Source organism: Poromitra crassiceps, assembly GCF_964638095.1.
Source record: "Poromitra crassiceps genome assembly, chromosome: 4".
Classification (NCBI taxonomy): Eukaryota; Metazoa; Chordata; class Actinopteri; order Beryciformes; family Melamphaidae; genus Poromitra; species Poromitra crassiceps.
The window spans coordinates 4621906-4649852 of record NC_139626.1 but is presented as its reverse complement, the minus strand read 5'-3'; the positions used below and the strand labels follow the sequence as shown (position 1 = coordinate 4649852).

The following is a 27947-nucleotide window of genomic DNA, read 5'->3' as shown; positions in this document are numbered from 1 at the left end:
GCTGAATCCAGTTTGCAGCTACCAGGCCTGGCAATTAGCAACCAAAGGCAGGGTTGTGTACCCAGTCTCTGCTGGAGATGGCATGATGGGGGAGGAGGCCTTGCCTGGAGCTGCCGTGGATTTCGAGCAGGAGAAGAGGCCAGGACAAACGCAGCTCGGGCCGATGCAGCAGGTCCGGCTCCTCAGGAGACCAGACGCCGGAGAGCCTCAGTGACTCAAGAGTACCGGCCCTCCTCTCGCCAAGACTGACGACCAACATTGACAACAGCCTCGGGGCTGACATGATTTTATATGTTCTAAAGAGAAAAAGTATACAGATGTATCCGTTTCTTTTTCAGATTTTTCCAAAATGTTTGCTTTTTTCCTTGTGGAATACTGAATAGTTTTCAACCGCTTGGCCTCCTCTAACGATCTTATCAATAGCCACTTTTACACAGAGATTCCGCAATATTGCCGTTACGAAGGCCCGCAATGAGTGTTGCCCTTTGACACAGACAATGTTTTGACACAGACAATGCTTTGACACAGACAATGCTTTGACACAGACAATGTTTTGACACAGACAATGCTTTGACACAGACAATGTTTTGACACAGACAATGTTTTGACACAGACAATGCTTTGACACAGACAATGTTTTGACACAGACAATGCTTTGACACAGACAATGTTTTGACACAGACAATGCTTTGACACAGACAATGTTTTGACACAGACAATGCTTTGACACAGACAATGTTTTGACACAGACAATGCTTTGACACAGACAATACTTTGACACAGACAATACTTTGACACAGACAATGCTTTACACAGTGCGAGGAGGTATTCTGCCATGACGTAAAAATGTAGCAAGGGCTTGATAGCTGAAACATCTGTGTCAAACCAAGAAAGAAAAATAAAATCAGAAGAGAGAGAGTGTGGGCTATTTCTCTTTTTATGAGGAAAAAAAGAAAGAAAGAAAATATCAAGGCAGACTTGTAGTGGAAAAATTTCCATGGCATGGATGAATTTCTTGTAGTGGAAAAATTAAAAATATAATAAGTTACAAGCAGCCAGTAATAAGGGATGTAAAGGTCCAAGCCATGGCATCCTGTCAATGTTCCTGTGAGCCTATAATGATCATTTTAGAGACACGTCTATACTGTAGGCAAAGAATTGAAAAAAAAAGAACTGATTTCTCATTCTCTCTCTCTCTCTCTCTCTCTCTCTCTCTCTCTCTCGTCAAGATCTTAGAGGACGAGGAAAATACAAGAAATGGGATATGATTTGCGGAAAGGGTATGGGGTACTTCTTGATACATGATACATGTTTCATACATTTTCGTTTTCGTCCCTGAAAACTCATGTACAGTATGAAACATGTATCATGTATAAATCGATGTATCTTTTTATCTTCGAGTTAAGGATTTACACTTTCCTCCTTAGTTTTACTGAAGCCTTTTACGTGTCTAAGAATTCAAACATTTGACGCCATGTTAAACTATATTTTGGTGCTGTGTAATGAACATGTTGTTATAGTGAAAGATATGAGTTTGTCATTTCCACATAACCCCAAAACTATATAAAGTACTGCGGTTCTTTCAGATTTTCAATATTTCTTTCAGAAGACTTTTATTTTGTAATGCTAGTTTGTCTCTATCACATTTTTCTGTGATTAGCGGAATTCATGTGCCCGACTGCTTGCAAATCAAGCACATTCCCAGGCAAAAGCCAATAGCACAGCAGCCCCTCCTCTCAGCAACTCAAGGCAATGTCTGTCTGTCAAGTGTAAACAGAACAACAGGAGGGGAGTTTCCTCCCACACATTCATCACAGCCAAAACTCAAAGCAGCTTTCAAATACACAAGCATTTGAATTCCTGCCATTTAGCATGTCTTCCTGAGAACACCCTGAACCTCATGCTCTACTGTAGATACTGTAGAAGCCTAGAGATGGAGCTTTGCCCTTACTAGCCAAAATGATGCGGACTACTAAACATTAGGGGTGTCACGATATTTCGTTGCACGATATATCGCGATATCGAAACGTCACGATATGAGTATCGTCAGAAAAAAATATAGTTTTTTTTTCCCCTCCTGAATAATAATAGAACAAATTTAGCAGAATCAACACGCATGAGTGAGGGGGTAGACTACTACTGGCATGGCAAAACAGCTCAAGGGGTACATAAGATTACATAAGTTTAGGGACCATTGAGCATGAGTTATTTAAGAAATAGATTGTATACTTTATTTTTCTTTCACCATGCAACAAACATTTAGTTTGTGACAGTGTGACACATTCTATTGCAAGAGAAGCATTATCTTCCATGTTGTTTTCTAGTTATTATAATAACAATTTCCAAAAACAGCATTTGTTTTGTATTTCAAATGAAAGACTATTTTTCCAGTATTTTCCCAGGGCTCCCTTGAAAAGAGGTTTCGATTTCAACGGGACTCACATGATTAAACAAATGATAAATAAATACATAAAAATGATTTACTTTTGTTAAAAAGAATATTGTTAAAATATCGTATCGTATCGTTATCGTGAACCCAATATTGTGTATCGTATCGTATCGTGAAATTAGTGTATCGTGACACCCCTACTAAACATGGATGGCAAAATTGAGACTGCACTCAGGGGTGAGGTGGTGTGAGTCACCTACAGACAGGACGTCTCTTTAACTGACTGAGAAGGTTGTAATTGATCTGGAGCAGAGTTGAACCAGATTATGAAGGTTAAAGGAGAGCAGGCAGGGGCTTTTTTAAACGCCTGTGACTGGAGAGCAGGCAGGGGCTTTTTTAAACGCCTGTGACTGGTAGCTTTGTCCGACGGGCAAAACACGGAGACAAGCAGAGGCCAAAGGGATTAGGAGAGAGCTGTGCTGGGACAGGGACGGGGTAGTTTCCCCTGGTCTGTTGCTTAGTGTGGGGGCAGCGTAGGGCCTGAGGACGGGGTAGTTTCCCCTGGTCTGTTGCTTAGTGTGGGGGCAGGGTAGGGCCTGAGCACAGGGTAGTTTCTCCTGGTCTGTTGCTTAGTGTGGGGGCAGCATAGGGCCTGAGGACGGGGTAGTTTCTCCTGGTCTGTTGCTTAGTGTGGGGGCAGCGTAGGGCCTGAGGACGGGGTAGTTTCCCCTGGTCTGTTGCTTAGTGTGGGGGCAGCATAGGGCCTGAGCACAGGGTAGTTTCCCCTTTGCTGTTGCTTAGTGTGGGGGCAGCGTAGGGCCTGAGCACAGGGTAGTTTCTCCTGGTCTGTTGCTTAGTGTGGGGGCAGCCTAGGGCCTGAGGACGGGGTAGTTTCCCCTGGTCTGTTGCTTAGTGTGGGGGCAGCCTAGGGCCTGAGGACGGGGTAGTTTCCCCTGGTCTGTTGCTTAGTGTGGGGGCAGCCTAGGGCCTGAGAACGGGGTAGTTTCCCCTGGTCTGTTGCTTAGTTTGGGGGCAGCGTAGGGCCTGAGGACGGGGTAGTTTCCCCTGGTCTGTTGCTTAGTGTGGGGGCAGCCTAGGGCCTGAGCACAGGGTAGTTTCCCCTGGTCTGTTGCTTAGTGTGGGGGCAGTGTAGGGCCTGAGCACAGGGTAGTTTCCCCTGGTCTGTTGCTTAGTGTGGGGGCAGCATAGGGCCTGAGCACAGGGTAGTTTCCCCTGGTCTGTTGCTTAGTGTGGGGGCAGCGTAGGGCCTGAGAAACCAGATGGCTGTGTTTTGTTTCCCTGATGAGCCTGCCCAGCCACTGGCGAGGTCACAGACAAATACAGAAAGGAGGGGAGGAGGAAGGGAGGTGATGTACTGTAAAGAATATCCCTCTGTGTGTGTGTGTGTGTGTGTGTGTGTGTGTGTGTGTGTGTGTGTGTGTGTGTGTGTGTGTGTGTGCGTGCGTGTGAGAAAAACAAAGCATGCTTGCAGAAACTGTATTGTTAAAACATTAACCAAAATGAAAAAAAATATCCACTTTATGACTTTTCTATTTTTACACACATAGATTTTGCTGGCATCGATTATGCATGTTTCACGCCAGTTCATAGTGGTAGACAATGAAGAAGTCCCCTCCCACCTCGCCTCTACCCTGCATTCATACATACTGTATAACTATATATACATACTGTATACTGTATATACTATATATATACATACTGTATACTGTATATACTATATATACATATACTGTATACTGTATATACTATATATACATATACTGTATACTGTACTAACTAACTAACGGCTTTGGCTTCAACCATTTAGGCTACCCATTAATACGAGCAAACACACAGACCTGGTTTTGATCAGTTTTTGCTGTTTTTTGCGCTATGGATAAAGTTCAACATGAAAAAAAATAAACAGTAGTGCAAATGACATTTTGAGATAGCCTAATTTATCTTCACATTGGCATGTAGCCTACTCATTCAAGAAATTTCTTTCAACAGTGCAAACAGCAATTTTACTGAGCTATTCTTTTGAATAGACAGACCTGCTGCAAGAGTTTACATCATTAGTGCAAAACATTTCAGATTTCAGATGAAATCTTCTGAATAAAAGAACAATTAGGCTATTGAAAAGTATGGATTAGACTGAGGATATCTCTGATTACTGTAACAAGTCTTACACCTGCAATAGCCTACTGTTGTAAGCAGGGTTTGTACAGCAAATTTGTAATACAAATGTATTGACAATGTGTAAAAAAACAATGGCATTGTGATGCCTGGTGAGTAACTTGTTTTGAGTGCTCCCTGTGTCCTGCGCACTGTCCACAGCCTCTCGCTAGGCTGCTGTAACATGACACCGGGCCGGTGTCACCGGCTACATAGGGGGAGAGGCAGCGGTGCCATTGCCAGCGGACGAGACTCCTCTGTGGAGCCGCTCAAACAGCTTTGTACTACAGTGTCTCTCGAATACGGGACAAAGCGCGTCCCGTATCAGTTCAATACGGAAACACGTCTTTTTGTTTACAAATACGGGACGATTCCGTATTTTAAGGGACGGTTGGCAACCCTAGATACATCTGTATCAAACCAACTCAGGCCAAAAAAAATTACCTAGGGATGCACAATATACTGTATCTGCAATCATATCGATATCGTACAATGTTAGTATTTTTTTAATATCGGTAACGGTAGCAGTAATATTGGTATCAGTCCAATGAGCAAATGTTAATATTGACCAAAATCTTAATATTGATCTACGGTATCTATGATTTATGGTCCTTTCCAAATGTTTTTGAAATGAAGGAAGACATTTATTTTTCAAATTCAGTGTTTACGTGTGTTTTTCAGTAGGTACAAAATTTAGATGATCTTAGAAACTTGTTTTTATACAGATCATATTGGCATCGGTAAATATTGGTTATCGATATTGGAGAAAACGCATCCCTAGTTTTACCCTCATTTTCCTTTACCCTGGTCCTCAGTCTGGTGAAACACCAGGACTTGTTGGACAATGTTTAATATCAGCTGGATTTTAGTAATGGATTCTAATGTTTGTATTAAACAAAGACAAATTTTAAAAATGAAAATAAAGTCAAGAATCTGTACGTTTTGGAAGTTTGAACTGGTGGTTGACCGATCATGACCTGGCATTGCCCATACTGTACACACAGCACAAAGCCAGCAGATATTACATACTAGGTAGGCATAGAGAAGAATTAGTAGCTGCAATCCAGCATAGATGCAGATCGCTAGCGCAAATGTACACAGTGTTTCCCCTATACTTATTCAGCAGTGGTAGGCCACCAAAGTAAGGACATATATGCACCACTGCTAGAGGAGATGTGGAATTAATTTTCCCATAAGAACTCAAAAGGTCAATGCCTAAAATTGGCACTTTTAAGTATCTAAATATGGTCTTTATAAATGCTGTAACTTGTTCAAGAAGCAAAACCAGGACTAAATCAGTGACCGACCACAATTACTCTCAACTACCACTGCTATACAAAGTTATAGGGAAACACTGGTCCACAGCCAGGTGCATCAGAGCATGCATTTACCTTCCAGGCCATAGGAGGCAGTAGATGCTGTGAGGACATCAGCTAAATAGGAAACAGGCAAGGTATAAGAGAGGAGAGGAAGCGAGTGAGAAGAGATACAACAGAACTTAAGAGAGAGATTTGCCTTTGGTGTTAAAAGGAGAGGGAAAGAATACAGATATGAAATGAAATTGTACCTATTAGGTTCCAATTAAATGATTAAATAAACAAAATAAAAGAGTCCTGTTGACTTCAACTAGTTTGGCCAAGTGTAAGCAACCAGTGAGATTGATTCTCCAGTTATACTATATGTATTTTATACCAGAAACTACACACATTTCTTTGATTTATGTGGTATTTTTGACTGCAAATCCATAGTAAGGTTTGCTTTCTAAGTGTGCTACTGTATCAGCATTTACCAAAATAAATGCACATATTTTTTCCTGGGTCCAGACCTTCGAAGCCACCCACTCTCCACGGAGTTCCATTTTGGCTGCTCTTGGTCTGGCATCGTCATTTCCAAATGCATTTTCCTCGGTTGACAAGAACGCTGAGTCAATGAGTGCTGAGGGGGACTACCAATTATCCAATCAGCGTCAATAAACGGCACAACAGGCAGAACTAATGCCGTTGTCAAGCGGTTGTCAAGTGAGCTGACAGCAATGGTGGCCGCCATAGATGACAGAAACGCTGCTATCCAGGCGATTTGAAATGGAACTTAAAAGTACCACTTTCTTTGAAATCTGAAACGCAAACAGAGTGCAATCTCAGCCTAGAAGATGGAAGTGGAGTGTACAGTAAGGACTTCACAATTCAATCTGATATCAGGCTACACGTCTGTCAATTCAATCTGATATCAGGCTACACGTCTGTCAATTACAGTGGGCAAGCCCACCCCCAGTGATCACGCAAGTTGCCGATCACGGACCAAACTCCCACTCACGTGAGGTGCGGAAGGACTCAACCCATTCCCTCCCACTCTGCTGACGAAAAATCAAGATGGTGACACCCACCGTTTGAACTCCGCCAGGAAAACAGAATTTAATGAGATAGCTACGTCCATATTATTTAGGTCTATGGTCAATTCAGTCTGTTATCAGGCTACACATCTGTCAATTCAGTCTGTTATCAGGCTACACATCTGTCAATTCAGTCTGTTATCAGGCTACACATCTGTCAATTCAGTCTGTTATCAGGCTACACATCTGTCAATTCAGTCTGTTATCAGGCTACACATCTGTCAATTCAGTCTGTTATCAGGCTACACATCTGTCAATTCAGTCTGTTATCAGGCTACACGTCTGTCAATTCAATCTGATATCAGACTACACGTCTGTCAATTCAGTCTGATATCAGGCTACACATCTGTCAATTCAGTCTGTTATCAGGCTACACATCTGTCAATTCAGTCTGTTATCAGGCTACACATCTGTCAATTCAGTCTGATATCAGACTACACGTCTGTCAATTCAGTCTGATATCAGGCTACACATCTGTCAATTCAGTCTGATATCAGACTACACGTCTGTCAATCAGTCTGATATCAGGCTACACATCTGTCAATTCAGTCTGATATCAGACTACACGTCTGTCAATCAGTCTGATATCAGGCTACACATCTGTCAATTCAGTCTGATATCAGACTACACGTCTGTCAATCAGTCTGATATCAGACTACACATCTGTCAATCAGTCTGATATCAGGCTACACATCTGTCAATTCAGTCTGATATCAGACTACACATCTGTCAATTCAGTCTGATATCAGACTACACATTTGTCAATTCAGTCTGATATCAGACTACACATCTGTCAATTCAGTCTGACATCAGGCTACACATCTGTCAATTCAGTCTGACATCAGGCTACACATCTGTCAATTCAGTCTGATATCAGGCTACACATCTGTCAATTCAGTCTGATATCAGACTACACATCTGTCAATTCAGTCTGACATCAGGCTACACATCTGTCAATTCAGTCTGACATCAGGCTACACATCTGTCAATTCAGTCTGATATCAGACTACACATCTGTCAATTCAGTCTGTTATCAGGCTACACGTCTGTCAATTCAGTCTGATATCAGACTACACGTCTGTCAATTCAGTCTGTTATCAGGCTACATGTCTGTCAACAGGGGAACACATGTTTCAGGAGCCAATTCATTCACTTCACCAAGTTTCTTTGGTTTCTTTGTTGTGGTCTTGACTCTTGACAAACACAGTGGTAAGCCGAACTGGTCGAGCTACTGCAGTTCTCCTTACCGTCAGACAGAGACTCGTAGTCATAGTCATACTCGTCTTCCTCCTCCTCCTCCTCCTCGTTGGTATGGTTGCCAGGTGAACTAACCCCCGGCGAGCCGTTGCTGGCCTGGGCCTGCATGTGGGCCAGCTGGTGAGCCTGTGGAGGATACAGTGATGGATACAGTGATGCAGAGAAGATGAGAGAAAGAGCCTATGCTACAAAGTGACAGATAGATAGTACATGTGAATAAGGGTGTGTCGAATAATGTCTTCAAGACAACCCGGAGCACAACTTTCAATTCACATTTGTTTCCGACCCCCCCGAATAGTTGCGTTCACGTTGTTTTAACTCTGAGATGGTAGGAGTTACAAAAACATACACAGCTAGCTAATTTGATTGGTAAAATAGCTGTTGAATTCAACACAATTGCTATGATCAAAGTGACATCTGAACAATATAATCACACATTGCATAATTACACCTCCAATTAGGTCAACAAACACTTTGATGACATCAACTCGGACAAGCTGGAGCTCAAAATGATACCCGCATGTTCCACCTGGAATTCCGACCTCGACGACCATTCAACTCCTTTTTTACAGGTGAGTTGTCTTGAACACAGTATAAGAACAAGGAGGACTCATATTTAGAGAGATATATCTATCTGCAGCTTTATTCATATTTATCTATCTATCTATCTATCTATCTATCTATCTATCTATCTATCTATCTATCTATCTATCTAAACATTTGACTTATTAACTGCAGAAAAATGCGTGTGTATACTGTATATTGCAGCACTTTTGAATGGTGGGATGTGTCTGTGTGCATACTAGCCATTGTCTGTTATGTGTGAGTGTGCACTAATGATCACAAGTGCATACACGTGTCTCATATTGACTTTCTATTTGAAAATAGATCATCAATGAGACTGAGCATGGCTGTAACACAGCAAAGTTAGCCATGTGATCCAAACCCCATATTAAATATTCCAGGCGCCGAAAAGGATGGCATGTGTTATATGTGCATGTTTGTGTGTGTGTGTGTGTGTGTGTGTGTGTGTGTGTGTGTGTGTGTGTGTGTGTGTGTGTGTGTGCAGTATGTCTCCTCTCTCTCCAGGTCCAACCTTCTGTTTGAGTATGTCCACAGGTGCCTGGTGGGCTTTAAGCTTCTTGTTCTTCAGGAGGATCCTCCGACGCAGCTGCAGGGGCGAGGGCAGGAGGGGGTCATCGCTGAAGTCACTCTCAAAGAGGAAACGTGTCACCAGACGTTCCCCGAACACCGTCTGGTAAACAAACAAGCGAACATGGAGAACAGACGTCAATAAAGTAGGCTTCAAAAGAGGGCGGAGGTGCAGTCCAAAGAACATGAAGGCAATGCCATGTGAGAGGAGAGGAGAGGAGAGGAGAGGAGAGGAGAGGAGAGGAGAGGAGAGGAGAGGAGAGGAGAGGGTCAACTAAGTTCATACACTGCAGTCAAACGCATCAGAGGAATCCTCAACTGGGGAAAATGTAAGTGTCTTTATCAAAACAACATGACACAACAAATAAACAAGCTTTTCTGAACATTAAAGACTTTTCTTTATCGGATCACTCAGAAGTCAATCTCCAAGGAGGAAGGAATGCTGGGAAGTTTTGTGAGATCAAAGAACTATGATATTCCATGATGCGTCAGTTGGGTCCAGATGTACGTGGGCCAATGAGACGTTCAACAGGCGGGACAGTGGTAGCCTGAAGATTAGAAATGTGAGTGATTGGAAGGCTGCCAGTTGAAATGCCCAAAGCAGCTGAGAAGATCCAGGCGAGGAAGTTGAATAAGTAGTGAGTGTTCTATCCTCTTTACATGTTATGTGTTTGGAATTACATGAATAGGAAGCCCTTCACTAAACTAACTGAAATATTTCACTCATCTATTCAAGAATGTCACGGTTTTGAGTACTGCCTGTATCCTCCAGGACAGTGAGGGTATGGTCAGAGGAGGGAACTGAGGCGCTTAGAGCCTGCTTTGAGGTAACGGACTGGCAGGCACTCTGTGACCCACATGGAGAGGATATAGATGGAATCACAGAGTGCATTACGGACTACATAAACTTTTGTGTGGACTGCAATATACCCACAAGGAAATAAAATGTTTTCCAAACAACAAAGCTTGGGTAACTAAAGACATTAAGGCCATCCTGAACGCCAAGAAAAGTGCATTTAGGTCGGGGGACAGAGACAGGATCAGAGCCATCCAGGGAGAACTGAAAGCGAGCATTAGAGTAGCTAAAGAGTGCTATAGGGCAAAGCTGGAGGCAAAGCTTCAGCAGAACAATATGAGAGAGGTGTGGAGAGGTGTGAGAGCCATCACGGGCTTTAACAATGCAGGGGGCGGGGGGGTGGAGGGGGGGGTTGATCGGGCCAATGAATTGAATCTGTTTTTCAACAGGTTTGATGCAGCTGGCCCGGGTGCCCCCTCCCCCGACTCTCCTGACTCTCCTGACGGCTGCATTCCAACAGCAGCCCCCGCCACACTCTCCCCCCCCCCCCGCCCTCTCTCTGGCTCCGGCTGATGGCCCACTTGATGGCCCCCCTCCCCCCCCCCTCATACCCCGTCACCCAGAGACGAGGTCACATCCCCCCCCCTCCTCCTCCCCCCCCCCCCCCGAAGGGCGTCAGAGCTGAGGATGCCACCCCCCCCCCCCACCCACGCTGACCATCACAGCGGACCAGGTGAAGAATCAGCTGATGAGACTACACACGAGAAAAGCAGCTGGCCCGGATGGCGTCAGCCCTATGGTGCTCAAAGCCTGTGCCCCCCAGCTGTGTGATGTACTGCAGCTGATCTTCAACAAGAGCCTGAGTCTCCAAAAGGTCCCCGTGATGTGGAAAACGTCCTGTATCGTTCCTGTACCGAAAAAGCCAAGACCCAGCGGCTCCAATGACTACAGGCCGGTAGCTTTGACGTCCCACATCATGATGACCCTGGAGAAACTCGTCCTGCAGCAGCTCAGGCCTATAGTCAAATCATCCCTTGACCCCCTCCAGTTCGCCTACCAGCCCCGACTGGGAGTGGAGGATGCGGTCATCTACCTTACCAACCGTGCCTACGCTCACCTGGACAACCCAGCCAGCACTGTGAGAGTCATGTTCTTTGACTTCTCCAGTGCGTTCAACACCATCAGGCCGGCTCTACTGGGCGAGAAGCTGACGGCGATGCGAGTGGATGCCCCCCTGGTGGCCTGGATTGTGGATTACCTGTCTGGCAGACCACAATATGTGCGCTTACAGAACTGTGTGTCAGACAGAGTGGTCAGTAATACTGGAGCTCCACAGGGGACGGTCTTCTCTCCCTTCTTCTTCACCATCTACACCACGGACTTCACCTACCTGACTGAGTCTTGCCACCTTCAGAAGTTCTCTGACGACTCTGCGATAGTGGGATGTATCAAAAATGGTGACGAAGATGAGTACCGGGATGTGGTTGCCAACTTTGTCACATGGTGTGAGGAGAACCACCTGCAGCTCAACGTGTCAAAGACAAAGGAGCTGGTGGTGGACCTGAGGAGGGTCAAGGCTCCGGTGACCCCTGTTTCAATCCACGGGGTCAGTGTTGACATAGTGGATGACTACAAGTACCTTGGAGTGTACATTGACAACAAACTGGACTGGGCTAAGAACTCTGATGCACTCTACAAAAAGGGGCAAAGCCGTCTCTACTTTCTGAGAAGACTGAGGTCCTTCAACGTCTGCCGGACCATGCTGAGGATGTTCTATGAGTCGGTGTGCTCAGCCTACTGCTGGGGCAGTAGGCTGAAGGCGGCGGATGCCAACAGACTTAACAAACTGATCCGTAAGGCCAGGGACATTGTGGGGCTGGACCTGGGCTCTCTGACTGCGGTGTCAGAGAAGAGAACGTTATCCAGGCTACGCTCCATCATGAGCAATGACTCGCACCCACTCCATGGCGTGCTGGTCAAACACAGGAGTACATTCAGTGAGAGACTGATTCCTCCTAGATGCAGCACGGAGAGGCACAAGAAATCATTCCTGCCTGTGGCCATTGGCCTATTTAATGCCTCTCTTAAAAGAGCACCTCGGAGACGCTCAGTCTCCCTGAGATTGAGCCAGCCGATAGGCTAACTAGAAAAGTGTCTGGCTGAGCCACGTGTAAAGTATAGGGCAAGCCGAATAATAATACATGTTTCAGTGTGCAATAATTTAGATAGGTTAACTGGAAAAGTGCCTGGCTGAGCCACGTGTAACGTGGGGGGCAAGCCGAATAATATAAATATAAATATAAGCTCAGTGTGCAATAAGGACAATTTGACACGTAAGGTATACTCACTCTACGTATTGCTTACTTAAACGTACTACACTACTTTGCTCCTATCGCAGTAATACTGGTTAACGTTTATACTGTTTATACTGTCTACTCCATGCTATGTTGTGTTGTTTGTTTCTTCTATTCTGCTTATTTTACTATTGCACTACTACTGTGTATTTATTTTAGGATATGTGTGTTTTGTGAACGAGCAGCTGTGATTTGTCCCAATTTCCCCCCGGGGATTATTAACTCATTCACTGCCAATATCTGACTGGCATTTTTGGCACAGGCCAAGTATTTCCATAATGTTTGGTCATCTTTCAAGACCCACAGTAAATTCTGTACTAGGACTACAGTGATGTCCAATACCTCGAAATGAAGATCTAAGTCTCTACTTTCACCCCCAAAAAGAAAGTTAGCTTTTAGCATGTTCTGTACTCTACTTATAACCCTTTTTATACACCCCATGTTCACCAAAAAAGCCTGTCTGGGAAGAGAAAAGGGAGAAAAAAGCATTTTTGTAAATGACACAATCTCAGGCAGAACTTGCTTTCAATCATTTTATTTTGAACTGTATTGACATAGGATATGTAAATACTATTTGTTATGACACAAATGACAAAAAAATTAAATAAAAAATAAATACATAAAGTGTTTTTTTTTTACATAAACCATACATTTGCACTTTGTATTTACATTCAACAAAACAGTTTAGTGAGCAACGTTTTGGGAGCTGGTTGCCTCTAACCTTTCTGACATTCTTGAGATCACTGTACCCTGTTCGCCTGTCTCTCTTATTTTGAATGATTTGTCCAGCCTGGGATTTTTGTTTGTAATGCTGGTCCATTATGTTATGTCTGTCTTTTTCTTGTTATTTTCCTTTCTTATTTTGTGACTTCTATTTTATCTCGCTTTCATTTGTACATTTTGCTGTATTGCATTGAATGCTCATTGTTTTGAAACAATTGATAATAATAATAAAAAGAAAAATATTTGATCACAAAAAAAAAAAAACAGTTTAGTGCAGGGCCCATTATGACAACATACAGACTATCCTATGTCTGTCTCTACCCTTGGTAGTCCAGTGTGTCATGGTAGATCTCAAAGCAGGGGTTCCTGCACAAGGTGACACGGCAGTCGTTACACTGAAAACGTGACTCCTTTCTCTTATCGCTGGCCGCACACACCTTGCATTTCCTTGATGGCGCGTTGTTTCGGGTGGTGGGGTCCTGGCGGATAAGGAAGTGGTTTGCCCTGTTGGCAGCCAGCCTACTCGCACGGTCAGCATATGGAGCTCTGCATAGTTTTGTAGTGGTGGTCCACACCTTGATCAGGCTCTCCTGGAACGCATACATGTTCTTTACACTGCCCTGTGGGTTTTTTGCTCTGTACAGGACAAATGCGTTGTGGAGGCAGATTTGGAACATATAGAAAATAAATTTAGTGGTCCATTTATACGACTTCCTGACAAAAGGGTAATAAGAAATCATCTGATCTAGCCTGTCGACACCATTCATATTGTTGTTGTATTGGATCACCGAGACAGGCTTCTCTTTGACCACCCTCCCCCTCACACCTTTCTTCCATGTCAGGACCTCCCCCATGTCGTCCTGGTGAAACGTGGACACCATCCTCACTACATTTGTGTCCCGCCATGCCAAGCACAGAACACGGTCAGTGTGGAGGGCAATTTGGTTGCCTGGTTGCAGGGTGGCCTTCTCAGCATGGTGTATGGCTGGTGGCTCTCCTCTATTTTTCCTCAGTGTTCCACACACATGAGTACCCAGGTCTAGCAGCAGGTCACACATTTTTACTGAATTGTAAAAGTTGTCCATATACAGTTTGTAGCCCTGCTGTTCTAGCCCCACCAGGAGACCACACACTGTATCAACAAGGGATTTACCATCTCCACAATAAGGCATCAAATTATAACAGAACCCGGTCTTGGACTCGCACAAAACATAACTTTTGATGCCGTAACGCACAGGTTTCTGTGGGTTATACACTCGAAAAGACAATCTTCCTCTCCACAAGAGGGTGCCCTCATCGATGGAGATGTTCTGGCCTGGCACGTACAGTTCCTGGAACTTTTGCACCAGAAGATCTACGACTGGGCGGACCTTGTATAACCGGTCATCACCGTTTCTCACCTCTGAATTGTCTGTAAAGTGAAGGAAACGAAGGATGATCTGGAACCGGTTTCTCGCCATTGTCTTTCCAAAATAGGGGGTCTCCACCACCTCGTTTGTGGACCAGTATGCCGCCAGCTCAGGCTTCACAATGAGTCCAGTCAGGAAGAGCAAGCCCAGGAACGTTTTCATTTCGGGCACGTCGACAGGCTTCCAGGCGTCGACCCGAACACTTGTTCCGCCTGCCTCAATGTGCTGCTGAGCATAGAGGTTGGTCTGGTCGACTACCAGCTGGAGCAGGTCATCAGTCAGGATCAGCTCCAGGAAGTCGACAGGCTCTGTTGACTCCAGCTCAGCAGCACCGTTGAGGGGTCCAGGATCACCGGTGAAGGGGATCTCCCTCGGTTCCCATGCCGCTTCACCCATGGTGAACCATTTTTGCTCTGGATAGAGCATAGGACAGAAAAAAAAAAAAAATTAAACTTAGCATAAATAGCACACTCACACGCTTGTAGATCTATTTTGGGCAAAGTGGGAAAATGGAACATACCTTTACACTACATACATTACAATACATACACAAGCTTACACAATACATACCCTGAGACGTAGCGGGCCCTTTTGCCTTCTTCGAAGGGGCAGCAGCATCAGCTCCACGGCCTGTAAATACATAAATATTTATAATACACACACACGCTTGTAATAAAATACAACGCAAAGTGGGAAAATGGAACATACCTTTACACTACATACATTACAATACATACACAAGCTTACACAATACATACCCTGAGACGTAGCGGGCCCTTTTGCCTTCTTCGAAGGGGCAGCAGCATCAGCTCCACGGCCTGTAAATACATAAATATTTATAATACACACACACGCTTGTAATAAAATACAACGCAAAGTGGGAAAATGGAACATACCTTTACACTACATACATTACAATACATACACAAGCTTACACAATACATACCCTGAGACGTAGCGGGCCCTTTTGCCTTCTTCGAAGGGGCAGCAGCATCAGCTCCACGGCCTGTAAATACATAAATATTTATAATACACACACACGCTTGTAATAAAATACAACGCACACACGCTTGTAGATAAGCTATTTTTTGGCAGAGGTAAAACCTACCTTCTGAGCGCCTCTCAGACTTTCCAGAGGTAGACTGCTCACTGGCTGCTGGTGCGTCAATCAGCTCATCTGAAATATAAAACATAGCTGTGTTTCAATGATCATAGCACAGAGAGACAGTGTAAACACACACACACAGTGAGTTTACAGGCCACCACACTGTGTTGCAGGATGTGAATGACATGTGTCATTCAACCTATGCCCTCTAAGCAACATCACTGCAGCGTCACACACACACACTATTGAAATGCACCTTGAAGAGAGACTACTGCTAGCTACTATTTCGTTGTTCTGAAACCTCTTTCTGTGGCAATGACAAATAAAGCAATACATTCTCACACACTCACACACACACACACACACACACACACACACACACACACACACACACACACACACACACACACCTGATATGGCCGCAGAGAAGTAACGTTGCGCCATACCAAACAAAAAAAAAAGGCCATTTCATGCCTCCTAGCGAGCAGTATACTATGGCTATATGATCACATCAAAATGACTCTTACCGTGAACATCGGCATCTTGGCGCAGTGGAAGCCAGTCTTCCTCGAATTCTGGCGGGGCAATCTGTGGCGCCACAATCTCCTCCTCAGAAGACTGACTTGGTTGGGACTGGGAGTCGAAGTCACTCTCCGCATAATCCCTTCGAGTTGTTCGACGCAGATGCTCTCTCCCTGCCCTGGAAACCTCCTCTCCGCTCTCCTCGCCGTCACCGTCAGACAACCCAAACTCCGATTCAGTCTCCGGGTCTGGCTGGGAGACAGCCTCGGGGTCCAGCTGGGACACAGCGACGGGCGCTGGAACAGGAGCGAACAGCTCATCCAGCGTTCGCTGGCCTGGACCGACAGCAGGACCGCGCACCCGTGGAGCACGGCGCCGGCCGGCTGGGGGGTCCTTGCTCTTAGCGGAGGTTTTCCCCATGATCGATGATGATCGACGATCCCTACCCTAGCCCTAACCTAACCTAAAATGGACGACTATACTACAACTAAACTGACTATAGGCTACCACTAAGCTACTCTAAACGGACAATGCACCAACTAAACTATAAACTGACTAGGCTAAAACTAGACTAACTAAATCAATATCTAACACTAAAATATAACTAAATATAAACTACTAACTAAATGGAATAAACTATACTAAATGGAATAAACTATACTACAGGATCAGACTCAAAACTCGCTAAATTCTATAAGGCTCTTCAAAATCACAACTGGCTTCTCTCTTCTCTTCCTCCGCACACAAATCCTTTGTCTGCTAGTCCACTCCCCCAACACATCCAAGCAATGGCGTTTCTCCTGTCTGCACAAGGAAGCGTCACCCGTTCTCTGCTTTTCCTCCTGCTCAATTTCAAAACAACAGCTGCGGTATGTGTTTGATCGCGTGCTGTCGGCTACCCTTTGAAGGCAGGGACCTGTGTCTGTGTGACAGGCTGGGCAAGTGTTTGCTGCAGGCGCTGCACCAATAAAAACAAAAACACGTCAAACACGTCCTTGGCAGGGAAGGCCATTGCTGATAACACGTGAAAGACGTCATTGGCAGTGAATGAGTTAAAGTCTTTCTGATTCTGATTCTGATTCTGTTCAAAATGAATGCCCAAGGTTCCAAATAAAAAATGAAAAGATGTTTTTTTTTTTTTGCTTTTTCCCGCGTTGTACCGTACCGTATTCGTACTGAACGGTTACCGTGACCCCAAAACCGAGGTACGTACCGAACCGTGAGTTTTGTGTACCGTGACACCCCCTACTGGACTGTGTGTGAATTTAAGTGGCTGCTTAAAATTCATGATATTGCACAATGGGATGTCTAATGGCTGTCTAGTGACTGAAATGGAGTGTCGCATTCAATCAATCAGCTTTTATTTCAGACTCAGGGTCCATAACAAATGTGTTCTTTCTGATTGCCAGAAGAGTTTCTGATTGCCCCGACACTATTTCCAAGTGCCACCAAGGTCATTTTACACACACACACACACACACACACACACGTGCGCACACACACACACGCGCGCACACAAGCAAACACACGCGCACGCATGCACGCACACACACACACACACACACACACACACACACACACACACACACACACACTTTTGGCACAAAAAGTGAGTCTGTGAAAGTCTGTGTAGATTTTGAGTGTACTACTGTACCTCAGATTTTTTGTTCTTTTATTAAATACCAGTAAGATTAGAGAGAAATTAACTGAAACCGGAAAACTACGTGCCTACTGCGTATTTCTACTGTGCACTACCTCGTGGGTAGTGTGCAGTCACCCTCCTACCTTGAAGATCTCGGCCATCTTGCGTTGCTGAGGAAGGGAGCAGTGGTTCTCTATGGACAGCATGACCGGCATGTCAGAATTGACAAATGCAGAGCGGTTGATTGCTTCCACCACATCCTAGAGATTGATGGGAAAGAAGAGCTGCATGGGATACGTGCGTTCACATCAATCTAAGCAGGCGTGTCACACCAAAGTATTTACTGCCGAGTGGGAAAGATATTTAGTAGGGGTGGGAATCACGGATACCATATTATCACCATAATATCCAGCACTGTCATAAAAACCTGTCATAAATGTTGCATGCACCTGACAATTTATATATAAATAAATAAATATCATTTATTTATATAGATAATATATACATATTGCGATATTTGGCATTCGTGAGATACGATATCTAGACTGTGTGGCACTTAATCCAGAAACCAATATTTAAATTCTTTGAAACGGCATTATAAGTCAAATACTCTCCATAATGAGATTGATTAAAAAAAGTATTTAGATACAGCATAAAATAAAAGACAGCGGTACTAGAGCTGTTCCTATCCTCCTTCTAACCTTGAAGGGTATCTTGGTGGTGAGGGTGTGTCCATGGTAGATAACTGGCATGCCGTCATCTCCATCCCAACAGTCCAACTCAACACTCCTACAGCCCTGCAGCAGCACCTACATGTAGGCAACATGTGTCAAAAAAGATATAAAATATAATAATAATATATGTAAAATAGATCAAAATAAAAATGGAAACCTGACTGCCTCACCTGACTGTACAGCTCGACAGAGGACTCTCCTTTGAGCTGGTGTCCAGTCAGGTAGGTGTTGTGAGAGGACTCAATGTAGTAGTAGGACAGAGGGTACTGCAGCTCCTCTGGGTTCATCTGGGACTCCTCATTTCGTGACGTAAAGTTCTCCTTGTCCATCAGATACCTGGGAAGGGAAGAGAAACGGTTCGAGTGTAGATCAACCAAGATAGAAGTGCACTGATGGCAGCCTCACCATGGGCTCCAGCAATCAACCTATAACTCCACCCATTATTCCATCCATCCATTTAGATTGTGAAAGGTCACTTATTATTATTTAATTATCTTATCTGTTTCACTGTTTTTGTAATATTTCTACATGTTATAAATGTGTGATATTGTTTGACATTTTGATTGGTGTACACTTTTAATATTAGCACTGTGAAAGGGAGTGATGGTGACAGATATTATTACTATACCTTGCAAAGCCTTCAAATGACATCCAACCCATTTGTCGCATACTTGATGAGGGCTCAAATTTCTGGAAGAGAAACACAAAGAGGAAACAATTTATCCACATTATAGATCAACTGCCGATTTTTCCTTCCTTGTGACTCAGGTTCCTTGCATCCTCTAGTCTACCCATCATCTATTCATTGATATACTCATCTATATCAACTCCTATATCATTTATTCATGCTTCTCTCATCGGTATACTCATCTATATCAACTATATCATCTACGGTATATCAACTACTATATCTACCGTAAATTTCGGACTATAAGCCGCGGCTTTTCCCCCGTTTTTTGGCCCTGCGGCTTATATAACGGTGCGGCTTATCTATGGATTTTTTTGGAAAAAAAAAAAAAAAAAAAAAAACAATCTCTCTTTTTTAGCACTCTTTCTAACTATAAATCCACTTCTGTTTTAATTTCCTCTCTTGCCCTCTTTTCACCACACCGCGGACACTGTGTGCACTGTAAAAAAAAACACAGGTGGTGTTGTGTTATGTTGTTTTGTTGAAATGTTAATAAATGGGAGCTTCCTCAAACAGCCATCTCTTTCCCGACAATCCCCTCTGTGCACGAACCCTTACATATGGTAATTAAACATTAAAACACAAAAAAAAAAAAAAAAAAAAAAAAAACATTAAAACACCTGCGGCTTATAGTCCGGTGCGGCTTATATATGTAACAAACAGGCAATTTTGCTGCTGCGGCTTATAGTGCGGAATTTACGGTATATATATATATTCATGCTTCTCTCATTGATATACTCCTCTATATCATCTACTATGTTCATCCTTTTTTAAACAACCTACCATCCATTCAACTGTGAAAAGTATGTGCATCTCTGTCTGTGGTGTCAAACTGTGGAACAAACTAGATGAGGACACAAAAATGTGCACTAACTTAAAACTATTTAAACGCAAATGCAAACAATCACTCTTGGTCAGCTATAAAGAACTGGTCAGCTAATTTATAATTCATATATATACTTTTTTTAGAAAGGATTTATTTAGTTTTGTATGTTTATACGTTTTTTTTTTATATTAAAGTTTAATGTTTAATTTTTAAAGATGTTCCAGATTTATGGATTATGTATGTTCTTATGGATTGTCTATGACAATGTAAGTGGGGGCTGTACATGATAAGCTTTGCTTCCTTCAGCCCCTTCTCGAACTTGCACTTGATCACTGTGTACCTGTTTTTATTTTTACATATACTGTCTGTTTTTATGCTTGTGCTTGTTTGAGACAAATAAAAATCAAAAAATCAAATCCTTCTCTCCCTCCGGGACATCTGTGTAGTGTCGAGGTAAAAGCACTCACCTATCACCGCGGAGACCCGGGTTCAATTCCCAGCAGCGGTACTTCCGGCTTGGTCAGAAGTTCTTACAGACACAATCTGTCTGTCAACACTATGCTTCTGCTAGCTGGAACAAATTGCCTGAAGACCTCAGATCTGCCCCAACCTTACTTACTTTTAAAAATAGACTAAAGACTTTTATGTTTACCCGTCGCTTTTAACTGCTGACAGCTACTGTGCAAACCCAATGAGTCCTCTATAAGTTTTAGCTCTTTCTGCAACTGCTGCGCCTGTTGCTTAATGCACTTTTTATACTCTTTTTTTAAAGTTTTGTTGTGATGCTTTTAAATGTCCATTTTATTTCTTCTTTTCGTTTATTTTCCTGTCAACCATTTTATGTGAAGCACTTTGAATTGCCTCTGTGTATGAAATGTGCTATACAAATAAACTTGACTTGACTTGACAATTGGCCGTGTCTGCGGGTGGGAAGCTGGTGGGGGTGTGTGTCCTGGCCGTGTCTGCGGGTGGGAAGCTGGTGGGGGTATGTGTCCTGGTCGCTGAAACTCGTCGCTGTCAGGTAAAAAGAAGTGGCTGCCGACTGCACATGTATCGGAGGAAGCATGTGCTAGTCTACGGCTCTCCTCGGATCGGCAGAGGGGGTGGAGCAACGACCGGGACAGCGGGGAATTGACCAAGTACAATTGGGGAGAAAATGGGAGAAAAATAATGTGGGGGGGGGGGGGGTGGGGAATCCCTCTCTCCCTACTTTCATGACCTCCTTCCTCTCCATCTATCTACCCACCTGGAAATAATTTTAAAATATGGGACGTCTCACTTAGTTTTTGCTTCCCTTGCTCCCTTGTTTTACTACCTGTCAAATAAGAGACAATCTGCTACCTCACATCAGAATCACATTTATTGCCACAGTATGCAAGATTACATGCGAGGAATTTGTCAGAAGAGCAGAAGAGCGGTCATGTCAATATTCAGATAAAGAAGTTTGCCTTTGGCACTTTGGATTTCTTCAGCTGCCGCACGGAGTACATCCTCTGCTGTGCCTTCTTGGTGAGAGCTCTGATGTTCAGCTCCCATTTCAGGTCATGGCCAATCTGGGAACCCATCGGTTAAACAAAAAACACAACAAAAAAATTCTCTAAGCTCTGGGGCCAGGGTCGTTTCATGTGTGCGCAAACGGAACTCGAGAGGCTCCATCGCAGCGGAAGAAAATCCCTTTCCGCTCCCTGCAAGCTCTGCCATTGGCTCCAACCGACCGGCTCTGACAATAACAACTGTAGCTCGTTGCTAGTAGCAACTTGCTATACGCTGAAAACGGTACGTTTTGACTACACACCGGTCACGTCCACTCTACTTTGATCGGGTAAATTGCACACCTTTTCACTGAACTTGCCCGCCAGATTTTCGATGCAAGTCGAAAGTCTGTCTCGAGAGGTTAGGTCATGGCTGATGATAGATCCCAGGAAGCGAAAGGACTCCACTGTGTTGACTGGGCAGTCACCCAGGGTGATGGGGGAAGGTGGGGCTCTGTTCCTCCTGTAATCCACAATCATCTCCACTGTCTTTTGAGCATTTAACACCAGGTTGTTTTGAATGCACCAAGTCATCAGATGGTGAACCTCCTGTCTGTATTCATACTCATCTCCGTCTGTGATGAGTCCTATGAGGGTGGTATCAGCCGCAGACTTCAGGAGCTTGACCGACTGGTGACTGGAGGTGCAGCTGTTGGTGTACAGTCCGAAGTATGGGGAGAGGACACCCGATAGACCAAAAGTCAGTTGTGTGCTTACCCCCAGCCTCACGTGCTGCTTCCTGTCAGTCAGGAAGTCTGTGGCCCACAAACAGGATCCAGGCATAGGTTCCTGCATTGTCCAGGTGTGTGAGGATGTAGTGGACGGCCATGTTTATGGCATCGTCTACAGACCTGTTGGCTCTGTAGACAAACTGTAGGGGGTCCAGGAGTGGGTCTGTGATGGATTTGAGGTAGGACAGGACAATGCTCTCTACCTTCCTTCTTACCTGTCAAATAGAGACACTCTCCTACCTCACATGCTCTCTAGCTTCCTTCTTCCTCGCTTTCCACCCATTCCTCCAACCTTCCATCCGGCTCCCTTGTCCTTTCTCCCTCCTTCAGGTAATCCATCCAGCCCTTACCTGTATAATACTGAGGATCTCATCGTAGCTGAGGTGTTCTCTCTGACAGTTCACCAGGAAGTCGTTGAGCTGGGGGATGGCCAATCCCAAGACGCCGAGCGAAGCGTTCTCCACCCCGGTCCCGTTGGTCACGATGCTGGCCGCCGCGATGGCGTCCGAGATCTGCTTCTGGTTCTCAGACATCTGCTGCCTCGTCCGGATGAAGAGACCCAAATCTGAACCGTTACGAGTTAATAAGTCTGGAGGAGAGAGAGAGAGAGAGAGAGAGAGAGAGAGAGGGAGAAATGTGTTCATGCATGGGAATGTGTCTGTGTGCATGTCTGTGTCTATATGCACCAATGTACAGTAAATGTGTGTGTTTGTACCGACGTCTGGCTGTAGTCCTGTGTGTGTGTAGTCCTGTGTGTGTGTAGTCCTGTGTGTGTGTAGCCCTGTGTGTGTTTGTACCGAGGTCTGGCTGTAGTCCTGTGTGTGTGTAGTCCTGTGTGTGTGTAGTCCTGTGTGTGTGTAGCCCTGTGTGTGTTTGTACCGAGGTCTGGCTGTAGTCCTGTGTCCTTGTTTAAATGTGTGTGTTTGTACCGAGGTCTGGCTGTAGTCCTGTGTCCTTGTTTAAATGTGTGTGTTTGTACCGAGGTCTGGCTGTAGTCCTGTGTGTGTGTGTAGTCCTGTGTGTGTTTGTACCGAGGTCTGGCTGTAGTCCTGTGTGTGTGTAGTCCTGTGTGTGTGTAGTCCTGTGTGTGTTTGTACCGAGGTCTGGCTGTAGTCCTGTGTGTGTGTAGTCCTGTGTGTGTGTAGTCCTGTGTGTGTGTAGTCCTGTGTGTGTTTGTACCGAGGTCTGGCTGTAGTCCTGTGTGTGTGTAGTCCTGTGTGTGTGTAGTCCTGTGTGTGTGTAGTCCTGTGTGTGTTTGTACCGAGGTCTGGCTGTAGTCCTGTGTGTGTGTAGTCCTGTGTGTGTGTAGTCCTGTGTGTGTGTAGTCCTGTGTGTGTTTGTACCGAGGTCTGGCTGTAGTCCTGTGTGTGTGTAGTCCTGTGTGTGTGTAGTCCTGTGTGTGTGTAGTCCTGTGTGTGTTTGTACCGAGGTCTGGCTGTAGTCCTGTGTCCTTGTCGTCTATTGTGAGGTTGGTGTAGAGAGGAGCAGACTCTGGACTGGAGCGACTGCAGGGGACTGCCAAGGTGTCAAACAACTCCTTCAGATCCTTCCTGCTGCGGATACTGGGGAGGAAACACCAGGTGTTAGTTTGGCTATTTCTCAGTTAGCTAGCCGCTAGCTACTGAAATACCTACTCTCAGTTAGCTAGCCGCTAGCTACTGAAATACCTACTCTCAGTTAGCTAGCCGCTAGCTACTGAAATACCTATTCAGATCTATCTCTCAGTTAGCTAGCCGCTAGCTACTGAAATACCTACTCTCAGTTAGCTAGCCGCTAGCTACTGAAATACCTATTCAGATCTATCTCTCAGTTAGCTAGCCGCTAGCTACTGAAATACCTATTCAGATCTATCTCTCAGTTAGCTAGCCGCTAGCTACTGAAATACCTATTCAGATCTATCTCTCAGTTAGCTAGCCGCTAGCTACTGAAATACCTATTCAGATCTATCTCTCAGTTAGCTAGCCGCTAGCTACTGAAATACCTATTCAGATTTTAAAACTTTGAATGGAGCCTGCCAAGTTGACCATTTGAATTCCGCTTCGGGTGGAAGATTTTGAAATAGACTCAGAACAGCCTGCTTCATATTCATATTGTTAAACGTATTCCCTTTTCGAACCTAGCCCACCTCTCTGGCCAACAGTCTACTGCCTCCTAAAACTGCAATAGCAGTGCAGCAAGTAAAGCAGGATCTTTCAAGTGGAAAGATGGACAGTATCTACCTGAATGACTTGAAGAGCTCAACGAACTCAATGAATCTCATGGTGCTGTCAGAGATCATGAGGTTCTGGAAGCCTTTGAAGCAGCCTTTCCCTCGACCGTGCCAGGACCTGCTGCTCCACGCGCTGCAACACACCAAGGGAAGGCCGAGTATAAAGAGCTCCTACAGCCACGGACACATTAGTATAAAGAGCTCCTACAGCCACGGAGCTCCTACAGCCACGGACACATTAGTATAAAGAGCTCCTACAGCCACGGACACATTACAAATGGCTACTCTTCTTTGAAATGGCTGTTACCCTGAAGGAAAGTGGATCTCACACATACCCCGGCTGTGTCTTGGAACTTCCTGATAGGATAGGAGAGGATTGTGGGCGGGACGGGTTGGAGCTCGCCATGCTGGAGGAAGAGGAGGAGGAGGAAGAGGCCAGCAATCCAGGGCTCCTGTTGGCGGAGAGGGAGAACGGTCCAGGGAAGCTGTCCTCTATGGAGGAAAACAAGACAGAGTAAATAAACATAAAATACGTAGACAATACAGGGAATAGAGTGTTAAACTTTCCAGGCCACCATGTGTAACTTTTTCTTCAACTTAACACATTGGATGAGTTTATGATAAGGTTTAGAATGACAGGGTGCCTTTTCAACACCTTTTCTTGGCAATGAAGTGAGGTACTGTACACAGAGACCCATTGATCATAGGTGTAATCATCTCGCTACACCCTTACAGCACTTAGCATAGCATCTATATATTTATTTTTCAGTTAATGTATCTGATTCCTGAATGTCTCACCTGGCTCTTCCTGGTCTATGCTGTCAGACTCCGGTCCGTTCCGATAAAGTCCCTCCTTACAGCTCCGTGTTTTCCTGGAAACCATCTCGTCATCTGTGGCATCCCCACTGTCTCCCTGCAGGGTAAAGCACGCATGCACATTGCGCGCAGCGCGCGCACACACACACAGAGAGCACTGGTAATGAGTAACTAGTCAGGTTTGAATGACAAAGTTGACTTAAGGTTTGTCCTCTATCTATGCGATCGACTGAATCCTCAACTGACTCCTATGAAAGTTGCATCTTTTGTAGAAAATAGCAGAAGAGAGAAGAACTTGGCATCATGCACTGACCCTGACGAGGACCTTCTTTTTCTTCTTGGTCTTGTCGTTACCCAGAGGGCTGTTCTTCTGGCTGGCAGGTTTCTCCACGCCACCCGTTCCCATGTTCCACCGCCGCCCGCCAAACAACTCAATGGCCTGGGCAAGTGTAGGGCCTTCGTACCTGGCTTCCTCCTAGCAGAGACACGCACGCACGCACACACGCACACACACGCACACGCACGCACACACCACACACACACACGCACACACACACCCACGCACGCACACACCACACACACAATTCAGGCAGAAAGAAAGGATGGCAAACATGCAGATATAAACAGGAGAAATGCAGTTGGAGGCCACTGATTGAAACCATTCTGTACAACATTGAAGAAAATAATAGACTTTCACATTTTCATAATATGAAAACGTGAAATAAATAAATAAATACATAAATATTGTTGATTTTTACTATGATCATTTAATCATTAAAAATTATATCTTCACTTTTTCCTGCAGCTCTTTTGGTCGTTTTGAATTTTGAATCCCTTCGAGTATGCATTTGGATTAATCCAGCCAGTGATAGTGTCATGGTGGAATACGTCTACTGGTTTTCTGGACCAGGTAGGGGGTGGAGCTTAAGGGGTAACGCTGATAAAGGAGTCTTGACGAGGGGCGGGGGCTCTAGTCGCTTGGCAAGATGGCAGCGGCAGCTTCGTGAGACCGTCGTGTACGTTTTGTCGGCGTGCTATAGACGGCTTTCATACAATTGTGTTGCTACAGTAGGAAACCGTTTGGAGTTATTGTACGAGCAAACACTGCAACAGGAGGTACGCTGGGGGCAAGTTAGAAGTTACGTTTATGTTGAAAACCGTCAATACTGTACGTCCAAATGAACTGTCCAGCGGGACCAGACCGACGCTGGATGACCCAACGAGAGCGAGCTGGCGAGAGATGAGCGGTTGTACCGGTCATCAGAAGCCACCGGCCAGCAGGTGAGCTCCACAGTAACCACACCTTCAACGACCTTGTCTGACAAAGTTTCTGATTCTCTAACGATATGACTGCCGGAAGCTAGACAACGAGTGGGTATACCCATACATTATAGCCAGAGTCGTGTGCCTGCCGTGACTATAGAGAAAGGTGTGTGTGAAAGCAAGGGACCCTCAAAAACACATCCAATTCACAGTTTACCTGATACAGACTGACATACTGCCTCCGCAACCATTGCAACCTTTGGTCAGGAAACCTCTTCAGCTTCCTCGTTGCAGTCACCAGCTCTGATAGGCCCTTGTGGAGCATCCGTGCCGTGTGACTGGGTGCCACAAAGTGCAGCAGCCTATGGATAGAAGTAAGCCAAACATTTAAAATCGGTGTTAAAATGACAAGGCAGTCCCTCCGGTGTTGTGCAAACAAACATTCAAAAGCTACAGGCAGCCATTCAATATAGGAAGTCTCCGGGTTGTAATGAGGGATATAAAGTGTATTTCAGAGCAGGTTCCCATGGTGACAAACCTGTTGTCGGTGGTATTAAGACCATAGAGGAGGCTGAGGCCGTTCTCCTCCACCGTCATCTGGATCAGTTTGTTCTGCAAACACACAGCATGGACGTCCACCCCGTGGTGACCCAGGAACACCGCCTGGACATGCAAATAAACACAATGTCATGGACACTCGATCAAAACACATCATGTGCGATTTATAAGATGCCATGGCATTAAACTCTGTACTAGATATTGCAATTTCATCTGTACGAACCTTCACCACCTTCAGGTCCAGCAGGCCCTCTGCCAGGCCTGCCACCACAGACTGTCCCAGTCCCAGTGGAGGCTCAGTGGGGGAAGCCCCTCCACTCTGAGGCTTGCCTGCCATCAATCAACACATTTACAACCGTTTACAATGTTTTACAACCGTTTACAATGTCATAAAGGCAGAGGGAACTGGGTTGTTTGCCATGGATATACATATTTACAGCCACTTTAAAATCTGTTCCTAACAGAGGAAATGGGGTCCACCTACCATAGATAAACACATTCACAATATATTTATGAGTAAGTGGCTGTTTGGGAGGGGGGGGGCTGAATAACAAGCAAGAAAAAGAGAGAAACTTGAAAAAGTAGGTCCAATGTAAGTAATATTGAATATTCCAATATGTTTCCAAGTTAACAAAGTAATAGTTTTGTCTTTAGTCATATATTCTCAATTCCAAAAC

General features: G+C 44.8%; 1 protein-coding gene across 1 annotated transcript in view; it reads right to left on the bottom strand.

The window, feature by feature from the left end:
- plce1 (phospholipase C, epsilon 1) overlaps positions 1–27947 on the bottom strand; it is a gene marked incomplete at both ends in the record, with an annotated part of 180365 nt that overhangs the window by 36663 nt on the left and 115755 nt on the right. The window contains 16 exons of the mRNA XM_083635075.1: positions 5956–5997; positions 8201–8336; positions 9307–9465; positions 18057–18173; positions 18615–18722; positions 18818–18983; positions 19276–19337; positions 22775–23013; positions 23850–23986; positions 24644–24766; positions 24969–25125; positions 25432–25546; positions 25763–25924; positions 26930–27074; positions 27251–27375; positions 27494–27600. Of these exons, the coding sequence (XP_083491201.1) occupies positions 5956–5997; positions 8201–8336; positions 9307–9465; positions 18057–18173; positions 18615–18722; positions 18818–18983; positions 19276–19337; positions 22775–23013; positions 23850–23986; positions 24644–24766; positions 24969–25125; positions 25432–25546; positions 25763–25924; positions 26930–27074; positions 27251–27375; positions 27494–27600 (2100 nt within the window). The remainder of the gene's footprint in view (positions 1–5955; positions 5998–8200; positions 8337–9306; positions 9466–18056; positions 18174–18614; positions 18723–18817; positions 18984–19275; positions 19338–22774; positions 23014–23849; positions 23987–24643; positions 24767–24968; positions 25126–25431; positions 25547–25762; positions 25925–26929; positions 27075–27250; positions 27376–27493; positions 27601–27947) is intronic.